The sequence below is a fragment of the Alternaria alternata genome, assembly GCF_001642055.1.
Source record: "Alternaria alternata strain SRC1lrK2f unplaced genomic scaffold CC77scaffold_1, whole genome shotgun sequence".
Classification (NCBI taxonomy): domain Eukaryota; kingdom Fungi; phylum Ascomycota; class Dothideomycetes; order Pleosporales; family Pleosporaceae; genus Alternaria; species Alternaria alternata.
In genome coordinates, this window is record NW_017306190.1 from 134,123 (window position 1) to 149,330 (window position 15,208).

General features: G+C 52.5%; 5 protein-coding genes across 5 annotated transcripts; 2 read left to right on the plus strand and 3 right to left on the minus strand.

Annotated features, from left to right (window-relative positions):
- Positions 1 to 2,354: 2,354 nt before the first annotated feature.
- CC77DRAFT_1068237 (phosphorus acquisition-controlling protein) lies at positions 2,355 to 4,637 on the minus strand (the record flags this gene model as incomplete). The annotated part of the gene is made up of 3 exons (XM_018529077.1): positions 2,355 to 2,916; positions 2,967 to 3,957; positions 4,005 to 4,637. Coding segments are annotated over 3 exons (2,124 nt in total), but the record flags the coding sequence as incomplete, so codon positions are not given.
- A 1,412-nt stretch (positions 4,638 to 6,049) lies between these two features.
- Positions 6,050 to 6,456, minus strand: CC77DRAFT_923822 (G-protein complex gamma subunit Ste18/GpgA; the record flags this gene model as incomplete). The annotated part of the gene is made up of 3 exons (XM_018533760.1): positions 6,050 to 6,112; positions 6,166 to 6,226; positions 6,287 to 6,456. The coding sequence occupies 3 exons, from the start codon at positions 6,454 to 6,456 to the stop codon at positions 6,050 to 6,052; spliced, it is 294 nt and encodes a 97-aa protein (XP_018391110.1).
- A 625-nt stretch (positions 6,457 to 7,081) lies between these two features.
- Positions 7,082 to 10,888, plus strand: CC77DRAFT_1015072 (eukaryotic translation initiation factor 3 110 kDa subunit). Its single transcript, XM_018523954.1, has 4 exons — positions 7,082 to 7,246; positions 7,302 to 7,530; positions 7,583 to 9,954; positions 10,004 to 10,888. The coding sequence occupies exons 1-4, from the start codon at positions 7,209 to 7,211 to the stop codon at positions 10,635 to 10,637; spliced, it is 3,273 nt and encodes a 1,090-aa protein (XP_018391111.1). The 5' UTR covers positions 7,082 to 7,208; the 3' UTR covers positions 10,638 to 10,888.
- A 151-nt stretch (positions 10,889 to 11,039) lies between these two features.
- CC77DRAFT_1015073 (HET-domain-containing protein) lies at positions 11,040 to 12,389 on the plus strand. Its single transcript, XM_018523955.1, has one exon. The coding sequence runs from the start codon at positions 11,081 to 11,083 to the stop codon at positions 11,972 to 11,974; it is 894 nt and encodes a 297-aa protein (XP_018391112.1). The 5' UTR covers positions 11,040 to 11,080; the 3' UTR covers positions 11,975 to 12,389.
- On the minus strand, positions 12,373 to 15,025 carry CC77DRAFT_1055819 (hypothetical protein; the record flags this gene model as incomplete). The annotated part of the gene is made up of 4 exons (XM_018527850.1): positions 12,373 to 14,224; positions 14,270 to 14,527; positions 14,576 to 14,845; positions 14,913 to 15,025. 4 exons carry the CDS (start codon positions 15,023 to 15,025, stop codon positions 12,373 to 12,375), a joined length of 2,493 nt encoding a protein of 830 aa, XP_018391113.1.
- Positions 15,026 to 15,208: the final 183 nt, after the last annotated feature.

The following is a 15,208-nucleotide window of genomic DNA, read 5'->3' on the forward strand; positions in this document are numbered from 1 at the left end:
GCTTTCCTGCGGTTTTTAGTAAATTTCCTTGCGTTTCCCCCTTCGGATATGGTCTGCCAGCTTGTGGGGAGGTAAATAAGCTTAACAAGGGGACGATTTGTCAAATTGTAATCTGAAAGAGAGAGTGTGTGTACGTGGCTGAAGCTTGGCTGGTTAGACTCGAAGGGTTTGCGATGGGTGGTGTGCGGCTAGTTCAGTCTCTGTGTTGGGATGGCGGTATTCCTCTTTCGACCAAGGAGGCCGCACTTCCGGGGACGAACCAGAAAAATAAAGGGACGAGACAATTATCTAGTTCGCTATCACGCCCATTGCGCTTGGAGACGGGGAACAGAGGGGGAAGGGTTGGGATGAGTGATGGTGGTGTGCTCGTTCTTGTTTTGTTTTCTGCTTTGCTTGTGTGTTTTGGAAATATATGGTTTTTGCGAATCTTTCTCTCTCTCTTTCTCTCATCTTGGTGATTTGGATGCGTGTTGTGTGATGTGATGTGGCATAAAGTGATGTGACTGTCGTCGGTTTGAGGTGGTAGTTGGTATGCTCCCTATAGTAATGCGGAGAGTAGCTATGTCTTGCATATGTTGATTTGCAGCTAACAGAATTAATACGACTCCTTGGGCTTCACTTGGAGGTTTTTGAACCAAGTTGCTTGTTTGGATATATCGTTGCATTTTGGTTCGAGCAGCGTGGTACTTGAGAGGTTTGTCTCGACCACGCAATCAATTACTAAAATGCGAATATACACACACACACACACACACACACACACACACACTACCCGTTGGAGCATGTACATTGCATGAAGTTGTTAGTGGATATTTTTTTTGGGAGGGTGAGGGGGGCGTAGACGGACGATGTACGATGTCTCTCTTACTTTAGGTGTATGTATCTTAAGGACCTCTGCTTCCTTTTTTTCTTTCTCCAGGTGAAACTTAGTGTATGTGTGAATTTAGAGAGGGATCGAGAGAAGAGAGGAGAGAGAGAGAGAGATCAATAGTGCCGCTGTCTTGGGCTAGTTTGATGAGGAAGAAAGAGAGAGAGAGAGACGATAGAGTATGTTCTAGGGGTGGTGTAGGCTGGGTGTGTAGTGAATGAGGTTTATGTTTTCAACGGCTCTTGTGGGTGTTATTGTCATTTTGCTGTATTATGTTGAGTTTACATGTGTTAAGGTGTAGAGATAAGCATATACATTAAGTAAATTGGAGAATTGTAAGTTGCGTAGCAGAGTAGAAAAGAAGGTACAGAGAGTAAAGTAGCAGAATTGTTTAGTGATAAATACGAGCGAGGTAACGACGCCTTTTTATTAGGATGGATTGTGTTGGTATTATGTTATCGAATTATTGTTATGAAGAGCACTTTTCTGTTTCAAAACAACAAGACCTTATCTTAAGTAATCTTCTCTTGTTTGCAAGAAGAGGTTAACAGAGGGTAAGTCAACGAAGCTGTTTTGTATGTGTACGCTGTATTTCCATCTATTTCCTCAAGCGTAAGAACAGATAATGATTTTAGTTTTTTTTTATCTTACCTTCGCTCTAAGTATATGTATATTAAGATAGGTACAATAACACGGGGGCTTTGAATAATGAGTACATGGTTCGACTAGTAAGTAGAGAAGAATATTGATATATAAGGGATGACGTAGGTAATCGATGATTCCGTGGTTTTAAATATCGTTGACTACAACATCCGTAGTAACTCCCATCTTGATAAAATAACACGATGCCCGTCGAATGCACATCAACACAGCCAGGGCTTCGTATACACAGACAATCATCAGCCTCCTGATCAATAACAACCAAGTTGCTCAAGAGTGAGCTCTCAAGCAGGTGGAAAAGAAAAAAGACGTTGACGAATAATTCCAAGACATTCGAAAACATTTCAGTATATTACCCAGAACCCGCGTAAGCTACACGGTTCTGGCTCAAATGTACTTTGTTCGTGTATTGTACTATGACTTCTACCGTCCAAACAAACACTCGTATACCCACCCCACCACCCACAACAAGGTGGAGACAAGATATAATGCTTACCTCCTAAAAAGGCAAGCAAGCCCGCGAGCAAAGTAAGCAAACAAACAATTGAATGCCCATCTTACGCATACTACTACTACCACACTCTTCCCTCACTCCCCATAATCCGATTAAACCATCGAATAAACAATGTAGCATCTACAATAAATGCAACATAGGCCCCGTCGCGGGTTCATGCTACGCCACAAAAACCGAGACGTCGGTAAATTGCGTCGACTATAGCTATTTGCTGTTTTTGAAACGGAAGCAAAAAGTGGTCCGTCCGTAACGTAGCATGTGGGGAATAGATAAGTAGACCAGATGCTCAAAACCTGAGCATCAAATGTCAAGGTATAGAACAATTGAGGAAGAAAAAAGAAGAAAAAACTCATTTCATCACCCATAAATCTTCGTCAAGTTTCGTTCTCGGTATTCGGGCTGGAAGACGGTTCAGCTTTTAGCTGGGCAGCTGCTTCGGGTGTCGCTGCCTCTGACCCTGTCCTCTTCAGCGCCGCGAGCTCTTTCTTCAGTGCATCCATCTCTTGATCTTTTTTGTTGATCAAGTCATCCCGCTCGGATACTTCTTGCTTTAGCTGTTTAATGTACTCTATGGCGCTTTCCACCTTGGCTGCCTTGGAGTTGTTCGAGTTTTGCGCGTTGGTCTCAGGGCTTTTGGCGTCTGGGATGGCACCGAGCTGCGGGGAAGGGAGGAGCGCTTGCATTTCTTGGAGGGCCATGTTGATGCGGTTTCGGCGGCCTTGCTCGGCGATCTTGTGAGACGTGCGTTTGGAGGTGAGGTTGGTGGAGAGTGATGTGGGATAGACAACGCCGGGGACTGTGGTACCATCGAGGATGTTCTGGTAGTTTGACTTGGATGCCAGAAGAAGGGCGTGGGTATTGTCGGTGACGCCTGCTGAAAGTCAGATTAGATAAAGTAATTGGGTCTAAGAAGATACTTACCACTTCCACCATCGGGTAGTAGAGGCTTTATGCTGGGCGAGATCTTAGGCCTTAGAGCGGGGCTGACAAGATTCGAGCTCACGCTGTTCCTTTTCTTGGGATTGCGCGCTGGCTTCAGGTCTTTCTTGCCATTGGTCATGGAGAAGGCTGGGCTTGTCGGGGTCGACATGGCGTCTAGCATCGGGCTAGGCCTGGCTGACATGGAGGCTCCAGGTGTGCTCAGAGGATTCAACTTGGGCGTTTTCCGTACACGGGACGTGTCACCATCCTCATTCCGTATCGCTGTGTCCAATCTTGATAGGCCCGGCCGGTCTAGAGAAGCTTCTGGCAGGGTAAGATCTTCCAGCATTGGTGGTGCTTCCTGAGAGCCACTAAAGTCGGGCGAGGGTTGTATCCGCATGAGGGATGCTGGAGTGGCTGGAGTACCGTTCTGGCTGTTGCGTTGGGCAAGCATAGCAGGAGAAGCTGTTGAAGAACTGGGCTTTGGTGGCGGTCGCATCTCAGACAGCATAGGCTCGGGAGATATAGAGTCCGTCTCTGAGCTCTCACGAGTCCTTGGCACATCCAGCCCGTTGGTGGACGGACGTATTGACCGCGCTTCCTGCATGAGTTCGGTGACCTCCTTGGGTGGGATGAGCGAGGAAACGGTTGCTTTTCGCCGGTTAGGTTTCACAATGGGGGACTGTCGTACGCGGCCGTTGGCATTTGCCCGTGGTGCGTTCCTCTTGTTGGTACTCCGTAGACTCCTCCGTCCTTGCTCCTGTGGAACCATGGCAGGCTCACCCAACATATCCATATCCACATCGATGGGCGAATGTCCAGTGGAACTCCCAGACGTCGTATTTTGCGACTGCTGATGCGCATGCTGATGGCTCTGGGCATTCAGGGCGGGTGATGTGAGTGGGCTGAAGTAGGCTCCTGGTACGGTGAAGTCAGGAATCTGGAAGCGCGCGTCGTGGGGCGTCACTGCGGGCGAAACTAGTGGGGTAAAGGTCTATATGGGTCAGTGGGGTTTTGTGGTAGCTTCCAAATCCGACATACCGCATCGTCCTTGCGCATATGGTATCTCTGGTCGAATAGCGGCTGGTGAGGGTCCAATTGCGTGAGATAGCGATGAGGGTCGCCATGCATCTCTATGCTATTAGGCGTGGGCGGGACGCCCTGGTGTGGGCGATATATTTGGTCCTGGGTCTGTGTGAAAGCTGGCGTTCCGGCCTGGCTGTACGCGGGCATGCCATAGTCGAAGAAATTGTTGGTGGGCTGCGACATGCCATGACCACCCAAGTTCTGGACCTGCTGGCCTCCGTTGGCGCCATCGCGGTGGTCCTGGGGAAGTTGCGGGGGATACTGGCCCTGGAGATGGTGGACATTGAGCGACTCGGTCAGATCGGCGAGTTGATTGCCATTAGAGGCGGGTCCTTCGTGACTGTAACCGTCAATGTTGAAGTGCAGGTCTAGATTGTCGAAGTCGATGAATTCAGCGCCGGCGAAGTCCTCTGTGGCCGGGTCCATTTGAAAATGCTCGGCAGCGCTCCAGGACTGAGCCGTCGAGCTGTTCATATCGTCGCCGCAGGACCCCGGGCGGAGGGGAGAGAGAAAATTGCCGTCGCGAAGATGGGCGCGGGTGGGGCTACGCGGAATTGGGACCGGGTTGCTGCGTCTCTTTACATGTGTTCTCTCTGGTGCGCGTCCAAGGTGCAGTCGCGTTTGGCGACAGTGCAGATGGCTGGCAGTGACTCTGGCGTCGCTCTCTCCACTGAATACTGAAGAGAGTGTCGTCGGGGTCAGGACGAGGCACTGCACGAGAAGAGCCCGGGTGGTAGGCCCCCACGGTGATTTGATAAGACTGGGGGGGCAGTTCGCCCGCGCACGTCGAATTCAGCGCGGGTTACAGCCAACTGCGGCTTGCAAAACCTGGCCTCGCGTCCTCAGCCTATTATCATGTGCCGCCGAAGCATTCACAGACCCGCCCACCTGACGTTCAGCCTTCACTCTGGTCGTCATGTTGGCCGCGTGGTGTTGACCAGAGTCTCACAGATGACTTGACTCGCGCGCGTGGGATGCATGCAGCAACCTGAAGTGTGCCCTGGAGTACAGCTGCAACAAAAGCTACTGCGCAATATCCTCGTCATTCACTCGATTCACAGTGCTGGGCCGCGGTTCAGGGTCTGCGCAGGTGCAGCGATGAATTAGGCACGGGCTGGATGCAAAAGGCAAAGATGGGCGGTATTTTGGTAGACATCAGAACTAGTCGGCCAATAGTGCGGTCCCGCATACATTCGGCCGGGGGAGGCGTAGGCGAGCAGGCCAGCTGCGTCGCATTCGTTCGCTATTGACATGCATCCTGGTACGCTATACATTACCTCGACATGGGCGCACCAGTCAGCTGGTCGTGCAAACAGCAGACGGTGATTGCTTCGTCCTGCAGCCACACGTGAAGGTGTCTGGTTGGATGGAGAGAACCTTTGTTTTGGCCAGGTCGATTGGGCTGTAGCGCGACTGACTACGGCTGTTTGCCGGTGGAGCGCGACGCCATGGTGATGCGCCTTGTTAATCTCGTTTGCCCTAGCAGCATGTAGCCACCTACCCCTTCCAGCAAGTTCCCGCCTGTCCAGATCGCCTCGACTGCTCGAATCGAGGCTCTCGCAATTGTTTGTGTTGGAGAGAGGAACTGATTTACTGGAGCCATGCATCGTGTGTGAATTGATAACCGATTGAAGAAAATATCTCATTGTCCAAAGTGAAGAAGTGATGGAGAATGAATTATGAGAGTGCTTTTATCTCGTGATTGTAGAACCTAGAAAGCCGCCGTGACCGACTATAAGAAAAGACTGAAAACCCCCGCGCGCTGCGCTGCAAACATCAACAGCAGCGAGCTCCGTATCCGAGTAATTTACACATTGCTGAAAAGTACATGGCCCGTCCGATTGCCTCGCTCCCAGGACTACTGCGCGAGACTTGGCCACACCGGGTCCTTGGGTATTAATCAACCTCCTCCTAAAGGGTAAAAGAAAACAGACTCTGCCGTCAAAAGGGCCCCGCACAACGCCGGTAAAGGACATGACCATCTGCATCTTCGTCGTCGTTTACATTACGATGCAGCAGCCGTTGCTTTGTTGTGGCGCGTAGGGGTCGTCGCGCTTGTCAATCTGGGTGTGTGTTAGAGCGGCGAACAAATAACAAGAGGCGCGCGTATACTGACCGTTCCCCATCGTGACGGTACCATCCAGTCTTTTGGCTCTTTATCCGTGAATGCAATGAGACTGCCGGTCGTGGTTAGCCGTGCTGTTCGCGGTATCAATGCGACTTGGTCCTAAACGTACTCTAATGCGGCTTCGGACACGGGTATCCTGCGGCGCTCGAGGTCCTCCCGCAGGCGTTGGTTGAGTTCGGTGAGGCGTCGCAGCTTGAGCTCGGCCATGCTCTGCTTCTTGCTCTTGCCGTCGCCGCCGGTCCGGATCTCGTAAGGGGCTTGAACCATCATGGCGGACATGGTGCGCGTGGTATATTAGGGGAATGCGATGGACGTGATGTTGTTGTGATGGTGGTGGTGGGTGTAATTACGGGGGATGCGTCGTGGTGCGACGTGAGTGTTGCGTGTCGGGCGTGCGGCGTGGATAGGGTGAGCTGGGAGAAGGGAGAGTAAGGAGCGAAGACGGCCAGCCGGGTGAGCCTGCCGCCGAGTATCAGCGCGAGAGCAAGGCTGTTGCGAGGGCGTTGACGACGGATTGCTGAGATGGGGCGACAGGTGAAGCACGCGAAGCAGGAGAGGTGGTTGGAAGATGAGGGCCCTCCCCTTGATGGGTCAGTTCGTCGGGCCCCGACGCTTGTGGTATAGCGCCATATTGGGTTTAACGAGCGCTTTGTCCTCACTCCCCCCCGAACATGCAGCCAATCTCCATGCCGCCTGTAATTGACGCAACAGGAACGCAGCAACGTGAGGGCGACTGGCAATACAGCAGTCGGGCTCGAGGTCGCCTACATACATAATGTTACGCCCCGCTCGAGTCTCCTGCGCCGCCTCTGGCGCCCGCGTGCATCTGCGGGGAGTCGGGCGCGAACGAGCCGGGAACTGGGAATACGCTCGCTTAGTAAGGCAATACCACAACCTTTTTGCAGCAGTGATTCCATCACCGTGTGAGACGTGCACCCACATCCCAACACCAAGCCCTCCGCTGTGTCGCCTGCTTGCTATAAAGCCCATCCGACTCGCGTAGTTGGATCCGCGACTTCAACTTGCCCAGCATGGCGCCTCCACCGCACTCCAAGCCGGAGAACACACTGTGCGCCCCGCCTCGATGAAGCCGTAGAGGCAACAAACCCACTAACTCCGCCCAGTAAACGTGCCCAAGAACTCATCGGAGTCGAGCAGCAGCAGGCTGCCCTCCAGCTGCTCCACGAACATGTCACCTCGAAGCGCACCCGCAACAGCCCCATCGCCTCGCTCGAGCCCGTCATGATCCTGTTCGTCGAACTCTGTGTCGACCTACGCAAGGGCAAGCTGGCCAAGGATGGTCTGTACCAGTACAAGAACACGGCCCAGAACACAAACGTCGGCACTATCGAGGTAGGGCAGACCAAGGGAAACATGGCGACTCCCCCGGGCTAACACGCTGTAGACTGTCTTCAAGCGCTTCATCGAACTCGCCGAGCAGAAGGTTACAGAGGCCCAGGCCAAGGCAGACGAGGTCCAGTCCTCGCTTGAGCCCTCTGACGACAAGAACGTCGACGACCTGGAGGCTACCGAGACGCCCGAGTCCATCCTCCTCTCCACCGTCTCCGGCGAGCAATCGCGCGACCGCACCGACCGTGCCATCGTCACGCCATGGCTCAAGTTCCTGTGGGAGACATACCGCACTGTCCTGGACATCTTCAAGAACAACGCCCGTCTGGAGCTCATGTACCAGTCGACCGCCCACCAGGCCTTCCAGTTCTGCTCCAAGTATGCCCGCAAGACCGAGTTCCGCCGTCTCTGCGAGCTGCTCCGCAACCACTTGCAGAACGCCGCCAAGTTCTCTTCCCAAATGCACGCCATCAACCTGTCCGACCCCGATACCCTACAGCGCCACCTCGACACCCGCTTCCAGCAGCTGAACGTGGCCGTGGAACTCGAGTTGTGGCAGGAGGCCTTCCGCAGTGTTGAGGACATCCACACCCTGCTCTCCTTGAGCAAGCGCCCAGCCAAGAACATCATGATGGCCAACTACTTCGAGAAGCTCACCCGCATCTTCTTGGTCAGCGAGAACTACCTCTTCCACGCCGCCGCATACAGCCGGTACTACAACCTCCTCCGCCAGTCCGCAGCGGCCGTCGCATCGGGTCAGAGCCCCAAGAAGGACAACCCCGCTGTCACCGAAGCCGACATGACCAAGGCTGCGTCGTTTGTCCTCCTCTCCGCTCTTGCCATCCCAGTCATCAGCACTTCCCGCTCCCGCGGTGCCCTTGTCGACGTTGATGAGGCGAGGAAGAACAAGAACTCGCGCCTTACCAACTTGCTCGGCATGTCGCAGGCTCCTACTCGTGCTATCCTCTTCAAGGATGCTCTCAGCAAGGGTCTGCTCAAGCGTGCCCGCCCTGAGATCCGCGATCTTTACAACATCCTTGAGGTCGATTTCCATCCTCTCTCCATTTGCAAGAAGATCTCCCCCATCTTGTCTCAAATTGGTGCTGATGAGGGTATGGAAAAGTACGTTGGCCCGCTCCAGCAGGTTATCCTCACTCGCCTCTTCCAGCAGTTGTCCCAAGTCTACGACTCTGTTAAGATCGAGTTTGTGCTCGGCCTTGCCCAGTTCCCTGAGCCTTTCCACGTCAGCGCAGGTACCATTGAGAAGTTCATCATGAACGGCTGCAAGAAGGGCGATCTCGCCATCCGCACCGACCACGCCACTGGTGTGCTCACCTTCGACTCCGACGTTTTCTCATCGGCCAAGGCTATGCACCCTGGATCGGGTGCTGGATCCGCCGAGATTGAGTCCCGCTCTGTGCAGCGTCTCCAGAGCACCCCGGCCGAGATTGTACGATCTCAGCTTACCCGTCTTGCCAAGTCGCTCTTCGTCACTTGCCAATATGTCGACCCTTCGTTCAACTCCGAACGCCAGCGTAACAAGGAGGCCGCTCTTGAGCGTGCCAAGGAAGGCGCCGAGAAGGAGCACCAGGAGATTCTCACTCGCCGCGACATCATCTCGCAAAAGAAGGAGGCTGCTCTCAAGGCTCAACAGGCCAAGGAGAACGAGGAGCAGACCAAGAGACTCATCCGCCAGCAGCAAATCAAGGATGAGGAGGCTCGCCGCCTGGCCGAAGAGCAGAAGCAACGTGCAGACCAGCGCATCAAGGCTGAGCAGAAGCGCATTCAGCGTGAGGAGATGGAGAAGCAGATCAAGGAGCTCAAGGCGACCACCAAGGTTGACATTGAGCTTCCTGAGGACTTGGACGATCTCGACTCGCAGAGGATCCGTATCTTGAAGCTTCAGGCTCTCGAGAGGGAGAAGAACCAACTCGGCGAACAACTCCGCATTGCTGGCAAGCGCATCGATCATTTGGAGCGAGCTTACCGCAAGGAGGAGATCAAGCACCTCAAGACCGACTATGAGAAGCAACAGGAAGAAGACCTCGCAGCGTACGAAAAGGCCAAGGCCGAGGAACTCAAGGAGTCCGAGGAGAGGCACAAGGCAGATGTCGAGCTCAAGCATCGTCTGTCAAGGCTGGTATCTCCTTACCAGACTTTCGTCAAGACCGTCAAGGAACAGCGCAAGGCTGAGTTCGAGAAGCGCCAGAAGATTGCACAGAAGGAACTTGAGAGCAAGAAGGCTGCTCGCGTTAAGGAGGTCAAGGAGCGTATCGCCAGGGAGAAGAAGGAACGCGAGGAGGCCGAACGCCGCCAGCGTGAGGAGGAAGAGCGTGAGAGGGAAGAAGCCGAGGCCAAGGCCAAGGCTGCGGAGGAGAAGGCGGCCCATATTGCCGAATTGAAGGCAAAGAGGGAGCAAGAACGAGCGTCAGTATTGCCCGTTGCACTTATCCAGTCACACACTAACATTTCACAGGGCCGCTGATGAAGTAGCACGTCTCCAGCGTCAACGCGAGGAAGAGGCGTTGGCCAGGCGGAAGGCTGGTGCCGGTGCCCCCCGTGCTGTTCCAGACCGAACCTTCTCTCGCGAGCCAGCTGCGGAGCCTTCTTCGGCTCCTGGCCCACCAAAGATCGCCCTTCCTGGCGGCAAGCCCAGCTGGCGTGAGCGTGAGGCCATGAAGGCCGCTGGACAGGCTCCTCCCCCTGCCAGCACATCACCAGCGCCTGCTCCTGCAGCCACCTCTCCCGCCCCCGAGGCCGAAGCTCCCAAGAGGAGTGGATACGTCCCGCCAGCTCTCCGCCAAGGAGGTGCTCCTGGAGGTGGATGGCGCGAACGTGAGGCTAGCGGCAGCGGTCGGGCACCTCCTGCCCGTGCCGAGCGTCCCGAACGCACCGAATCTCCTGCTACAGGCGGTCGCTACGAGGCTGCTCGTGGAGGAGACCGATGGGGTTCAGACAGGAAGCCTGCATCCCCCGCTAACGCCGGTGGCTATGTTCCTCCTGGTGCTCGCGGCGGCGCACCACCTCGTGAGGGTGAGGGTGAACGACCTGCTGCGCAAGCACCAGCTGGTGGAAAGTACGTTCCTCGTCACTTGAGGGACAGGCAGTAGAGTTAGTACATACGACACGAACGACCAGTACAGAAGAAGTAAAAAAGCAAGGCGTCCCGTTTCTTTTTCCTTTCCTTTCTCACTACGATTGACGACATGGTCAACGATGGGGGGTTATATAGGAAGGGAAGATATGATGGCATAGGAAGCGGGGGGCGTTTTTGCTTGTTCTTCCTATTTTCTTTCTTACCCTTTTTCCAGAGCTGGGCGGTAACGAATATGGACCTACAGTGTGTAGTCTTCATGAATGCAGTTTTTGATTGTTTATATGTTCAGAATTATGGTTCGCTTGTGTATGTGTGTATGTGTGGTTTTGTGGTTGGTATGGGTTGTGTGGTTTGGGCAGATACGTGTCTAGGTATGTTTTGACTTTGAATGCGATACACATCCATCTACCCCGCATCTATATTCCCACAAAATCCGTAGCACACAACACCTTCAACATGCGACTTATACAGTTCTTTGACAACGGTGATTACTGCCTTACGAGTCGCCCTTCAGAGATCTCTCCAGAGCCTCTAGATGACAAGCCATTTTATGGCATCCTTTCGCACAGATGGGGTCCTGCCGGAGACGAGATCACGTATCAAGAACTGATGGATGGTAAACGCAGATCTATACGCGAAAGCGACCTTGCGCGTGTTGGATTTCGCAAGCTTCAATTCTGCCAGCAGCGGGCTGCCAAGGAAGGCCTTCGTTACTTCTGGATAGACACATGCTGCATCAACAAACAAGATCAGTCTGAGCTGTCGTATGCACTAAACTCAATGTTCCACTGGTACAAACAGGCGCTTCGATGTTACGTCTACATGAGCGATGTCGCATGCACAACAGGTGGAGAAGCTATTCAAAATATGACGTTCGAAAACAGTCAGTGGTTCAAACGTGGTTGGACACTGCAAGAGTTGATAGCGCCAACGTCCATTGTGTTTTACTCTCGCGAGGGGACATACGTTGGTAGCAAGCGAAGTCTTGAGAAGGAAATCCATCAAATCACCAAGATCCCCGCCAAAGCTCTCCGAGACAGTAGCTCCTTGAGCACCTTCAGTGCAGAAGAACGCTTCAAGTGGACGCACGGTCGGAAAACAACTCGGCCGGAAGACATGGCATACTGTCTACTTGGCATCTACGACGTCTGGATGACGCTTATATATGCTGACGGAGATTGGTACACGCTGGAAAGCAGGGCGATTGAGAGGCTGAAGAGCGAGATCAAGGATAAGAGAGGGAAAGAAGAAGTCGTCGTCATTGGTGGTGCGTCATGGAGTGATTTGTCCGCCATCAGCGACCACAGACTACCGGAGCTGGATCAAGATATTCGTGAATATACAGCTTGACTACTACAGCAAGGGTATTTTCCAACGACAAGCCACGTTACCCAGACGTCGACCAATGCAGGCCGGAAGATGAGAGTAATGCTTGGTAAATACGATGTGGACTGTAATGATGATTCGGGTCTGCATGGAAGGTTTACGACGTGGCAGGAGCTTTGGAGTCGCTTCCTTCATCATAAGTCGAGTTTTGAAAGAGTAAGGGGATTTTTGAATAATCGGTGGTGGATCGGGAACGGTCCGGAAGATTGCCATACTGGTATCATGGCAGCTAAGACATTGATGGGTCTGATACTCTGGAGAGACATAAAGGACTTGAGATAGTCTTCAGGAACGAAGTTTTCGGTTGTCAACATCTTCGATACTTTGATCGATCCCAGATTCCTAGATACAAAAGTAGACAATTACTCTTCCAGCAATATCCCATATGTTGCTCTTTCCCAAACATCGAGGTTTGCAAGATTAGGATCGATAGCGTCGGACAGCAACGCCAGCGGATAACATCCAAAGCTATGGCAGGCACAGTGAGCTTTTAACAGATTATGCTCAGTGTATCCCACCACGAGATGTTCGCCTTTCTCCAACTTCTCTCGCAGACTCTCCATCGAAAAATACTGAGACATCCAGCCAAGTCCATCGTTCAGACGTCGATACGATAAGAATTCCGCCTGCACCGAAGACCATAATGTACCGATGTTCTTTTCCCCAGTGAAACAGGTCGAGTGAAGATCCTCGAAATGCATTTCTTGTAGCATATCATGCGGCTCCGTTGATCCCATGAAGTCGTCTTCGCCGTGCTCCGTTGGTCCCATGAACTCGTTTTCGCCGTGTGGCTTGGCGATGCAATCATGCGATTCTGGGTTGAGGTTTTCCTTGCGGGCCCAGTCGACATGCGCTGCCTCGCAACGACGTAGTATGCCAGTCAGTACAGCCCACCCTGTCTTGATTTTGGTATTCCAAATTCCGAATGCTGGTAGAGCCATAATCTCCTCTGCAAGCTCGGCAGCTGTTAGCTCCACGTGATCGCACTCGACGAATGAGTCAATTGACAATAACGCAGCGACTGAAACGTCTGCCTTTATGGAAGGGTTGAAGTTGTGAGAGATAAGGCAGAGAGCACATGCTATTATACCAAAAAGGTCTTCACCATCTCTTCCTTGGGTAGCGAGATGATACGCCGTCATCACTAGACTATGCAAAGGTTGCAGTTGCAATTTTTTGCCACAGTCAGGGCTGAAACATCGGCGAACGTACAACCCACTGGGTGTCTGAAGCAATAGAGGTCGTGGCATGTGAGAGAACATTCTGTCAATGCAGTGACATATTGCCTGGATTGAAGTATTGCAGAACTTGTGTTTCCAGCTGGGAGGTATCGATGTATGGCCCCGAGCGTAAAGCTGGCGTACGCAAGGAGAGTCTGCATCCCAGCGGCCACAAATATCGACCTCTTCTCCAGCAAATCGTTCGACATCCCTGAAATTGTCGTCCAGATCTACCGGCCTCGCACTTGTGTGAGACTTGATGATCGCGATCATCAGATTGTCCAGTATAGTGTGACCGTGCTCGTTGAGGTACATTGCGTGGGTCTTGGCTCCCCTATACATAACTGTAAGCCAGAAAATTGCATCGCAACAAGTCTTAGAGCCGTCCAGGAAACTTGTTGCTAGATGAAACGGATGCAACGATACTGGATCGATGCCTTTTCGACGAAGCTGTCGGGATATTTCTACCATCTGATCAACGTTTCGACTCATGATGCTGAAACCAAGAGCCTCAACGAGCAACTCGCTCGAGCGTTCCTCATCCGCAGCTTTCGCGATCTGTGGGATGGCGACAGGAAGATCCGTAGCGGGGGTAGGGCTGAAATCATTGTGTTCAAGTGCATCTCGCAGATGCGCCTGCAATGAAGCTGGCTGCTCGTTTGGCGACCATGATGTCCAAGTACGTTCGTCGCTAGAGTCAGGCTGGGCAAGCGCTGGAGGCTCATATACTTCCTCCGGTATTTCCTCATATCTCGCTTGACGCACGTGGATGTACCACCGGCAGAGATCCGAGGGCAGCATCGGTTCATCGTTGTTATATGACGCGGATGGATGTGTCATGTCCTGGGGTGTTCCTGGAAGACTAGGACGGGCAGCGGGAAGGTATTGGTCGAAGTTCAATAGCTCCGCCGTCCATATTCTTGGTCCTTTGCCCCAGTGTTTGGCGGTCTTGAAGCAAAAGAACCAATATTGGTATAGCCAGTCGGACAAGGTCCTACTATATCGTTAACTGGGGACTAGAACGCGACTTCGTTCTCACCTTCTCTCTTGTCCGTTTAGAAGCTTCAAAAGCTTCTCATGATGACCCTGTGCAAACAAACACGCTCTATCGATCAGCATGTTATCTTTCGTGATCTGAATTGTCGGTGAGGGTGCGTTGTTCGGAGACGTAGCCGATGATGGGGTGGTGACATCGATGTTGCTATAAGGCGTTGGCTGATCGAAAGGCGATGAATGGTCGGAAGTTCGTACGTATGAGTGACGCATAGCAGCGTAGGGTAGGTTCCATTTGAGGAAGCTTAGATGTTAGCATACGATCGTCTAACTCCGGTATTTGGTTACTTACAAACTGTCGGCGAACGGCAGCACGCGTCCGTCAACGTTCGTAATATGGTTCCGATTGAGGTATATCAATCGTGTAGCCTCCCGCATCTGATCCTTCATTACTCGTCTTACTTTGTGACCTTCGACTTGCTTCCCATCAATGAAGACTCGAGTAAAGGGTTTGCCGACTGCGGCACGACTCTTGTAATGCTTCGCAACTGTGGTGATCTTGTTCTTGCTAAAGTTCTTTGACCACCCCCATTTCTTAAATTGGGCTTTGTATTGGTTCTCACTATAAGAAAGACAAGTCAGCTGGTGAACTCTTTTACTTGCAATGGAGAGGGATATGGTTGACTTACACCTTGTAGAAACGGTGCTTAGTGCTCAGTTCTTTGACAATATCATCAAGCTTCCATTTGTCCTTCAACCAGAGTTTCTCCAGAGTCTCTTTTGCGTCCTCCCAAGAATGCATGGTTCCCAACGCAGGCCGATTAATCAGGGCAAAACACGTAATAGTGCGACACTCAAGTCAGGCGCTGAGAAGAATAACACAGGTTTAGTAAGGAGCGCTCCTTGGTCAGGGAAGAGAGGCTTTCGAGACCTTGAGTTGGCTGCACTGCGGCAGGCTGGCTATCCCCTTCTTATGGCATTTTGG

Excerpts from the sequence above, each read along its gene's own strand:
- CC77DRAFT_1015072 (XM_018523954.1), top strand. The coding sequence starts at position 7,209 with ATGGCGCCTCCACCGCACTCCAAGCCGGAGAACACACT. Across the intron at positions 7,531-7,582 it reads CAAACGTCGGCACTATCGAG|ACTGTCTTCAAGCGCTTCAT; the intron begins GTAGGGCAGACC and ends AACACGCTGTAG. Across the intron at positions 9,955-10,003 it reads AAGAGGGAGCAAGAACGAGC|GGCCGCTGATGAAGTAGCAC; the intron begins GTCAGTATTGCC and ends AACATTTCACAG.
- CC77DRAFT_1015073 (XM_018523955.1), top strand. The coding sequence starts at position 11,081 with ATGCGACTTATACAGTTCTTTGACAACGGTGATTACTGCCTTACGAGT.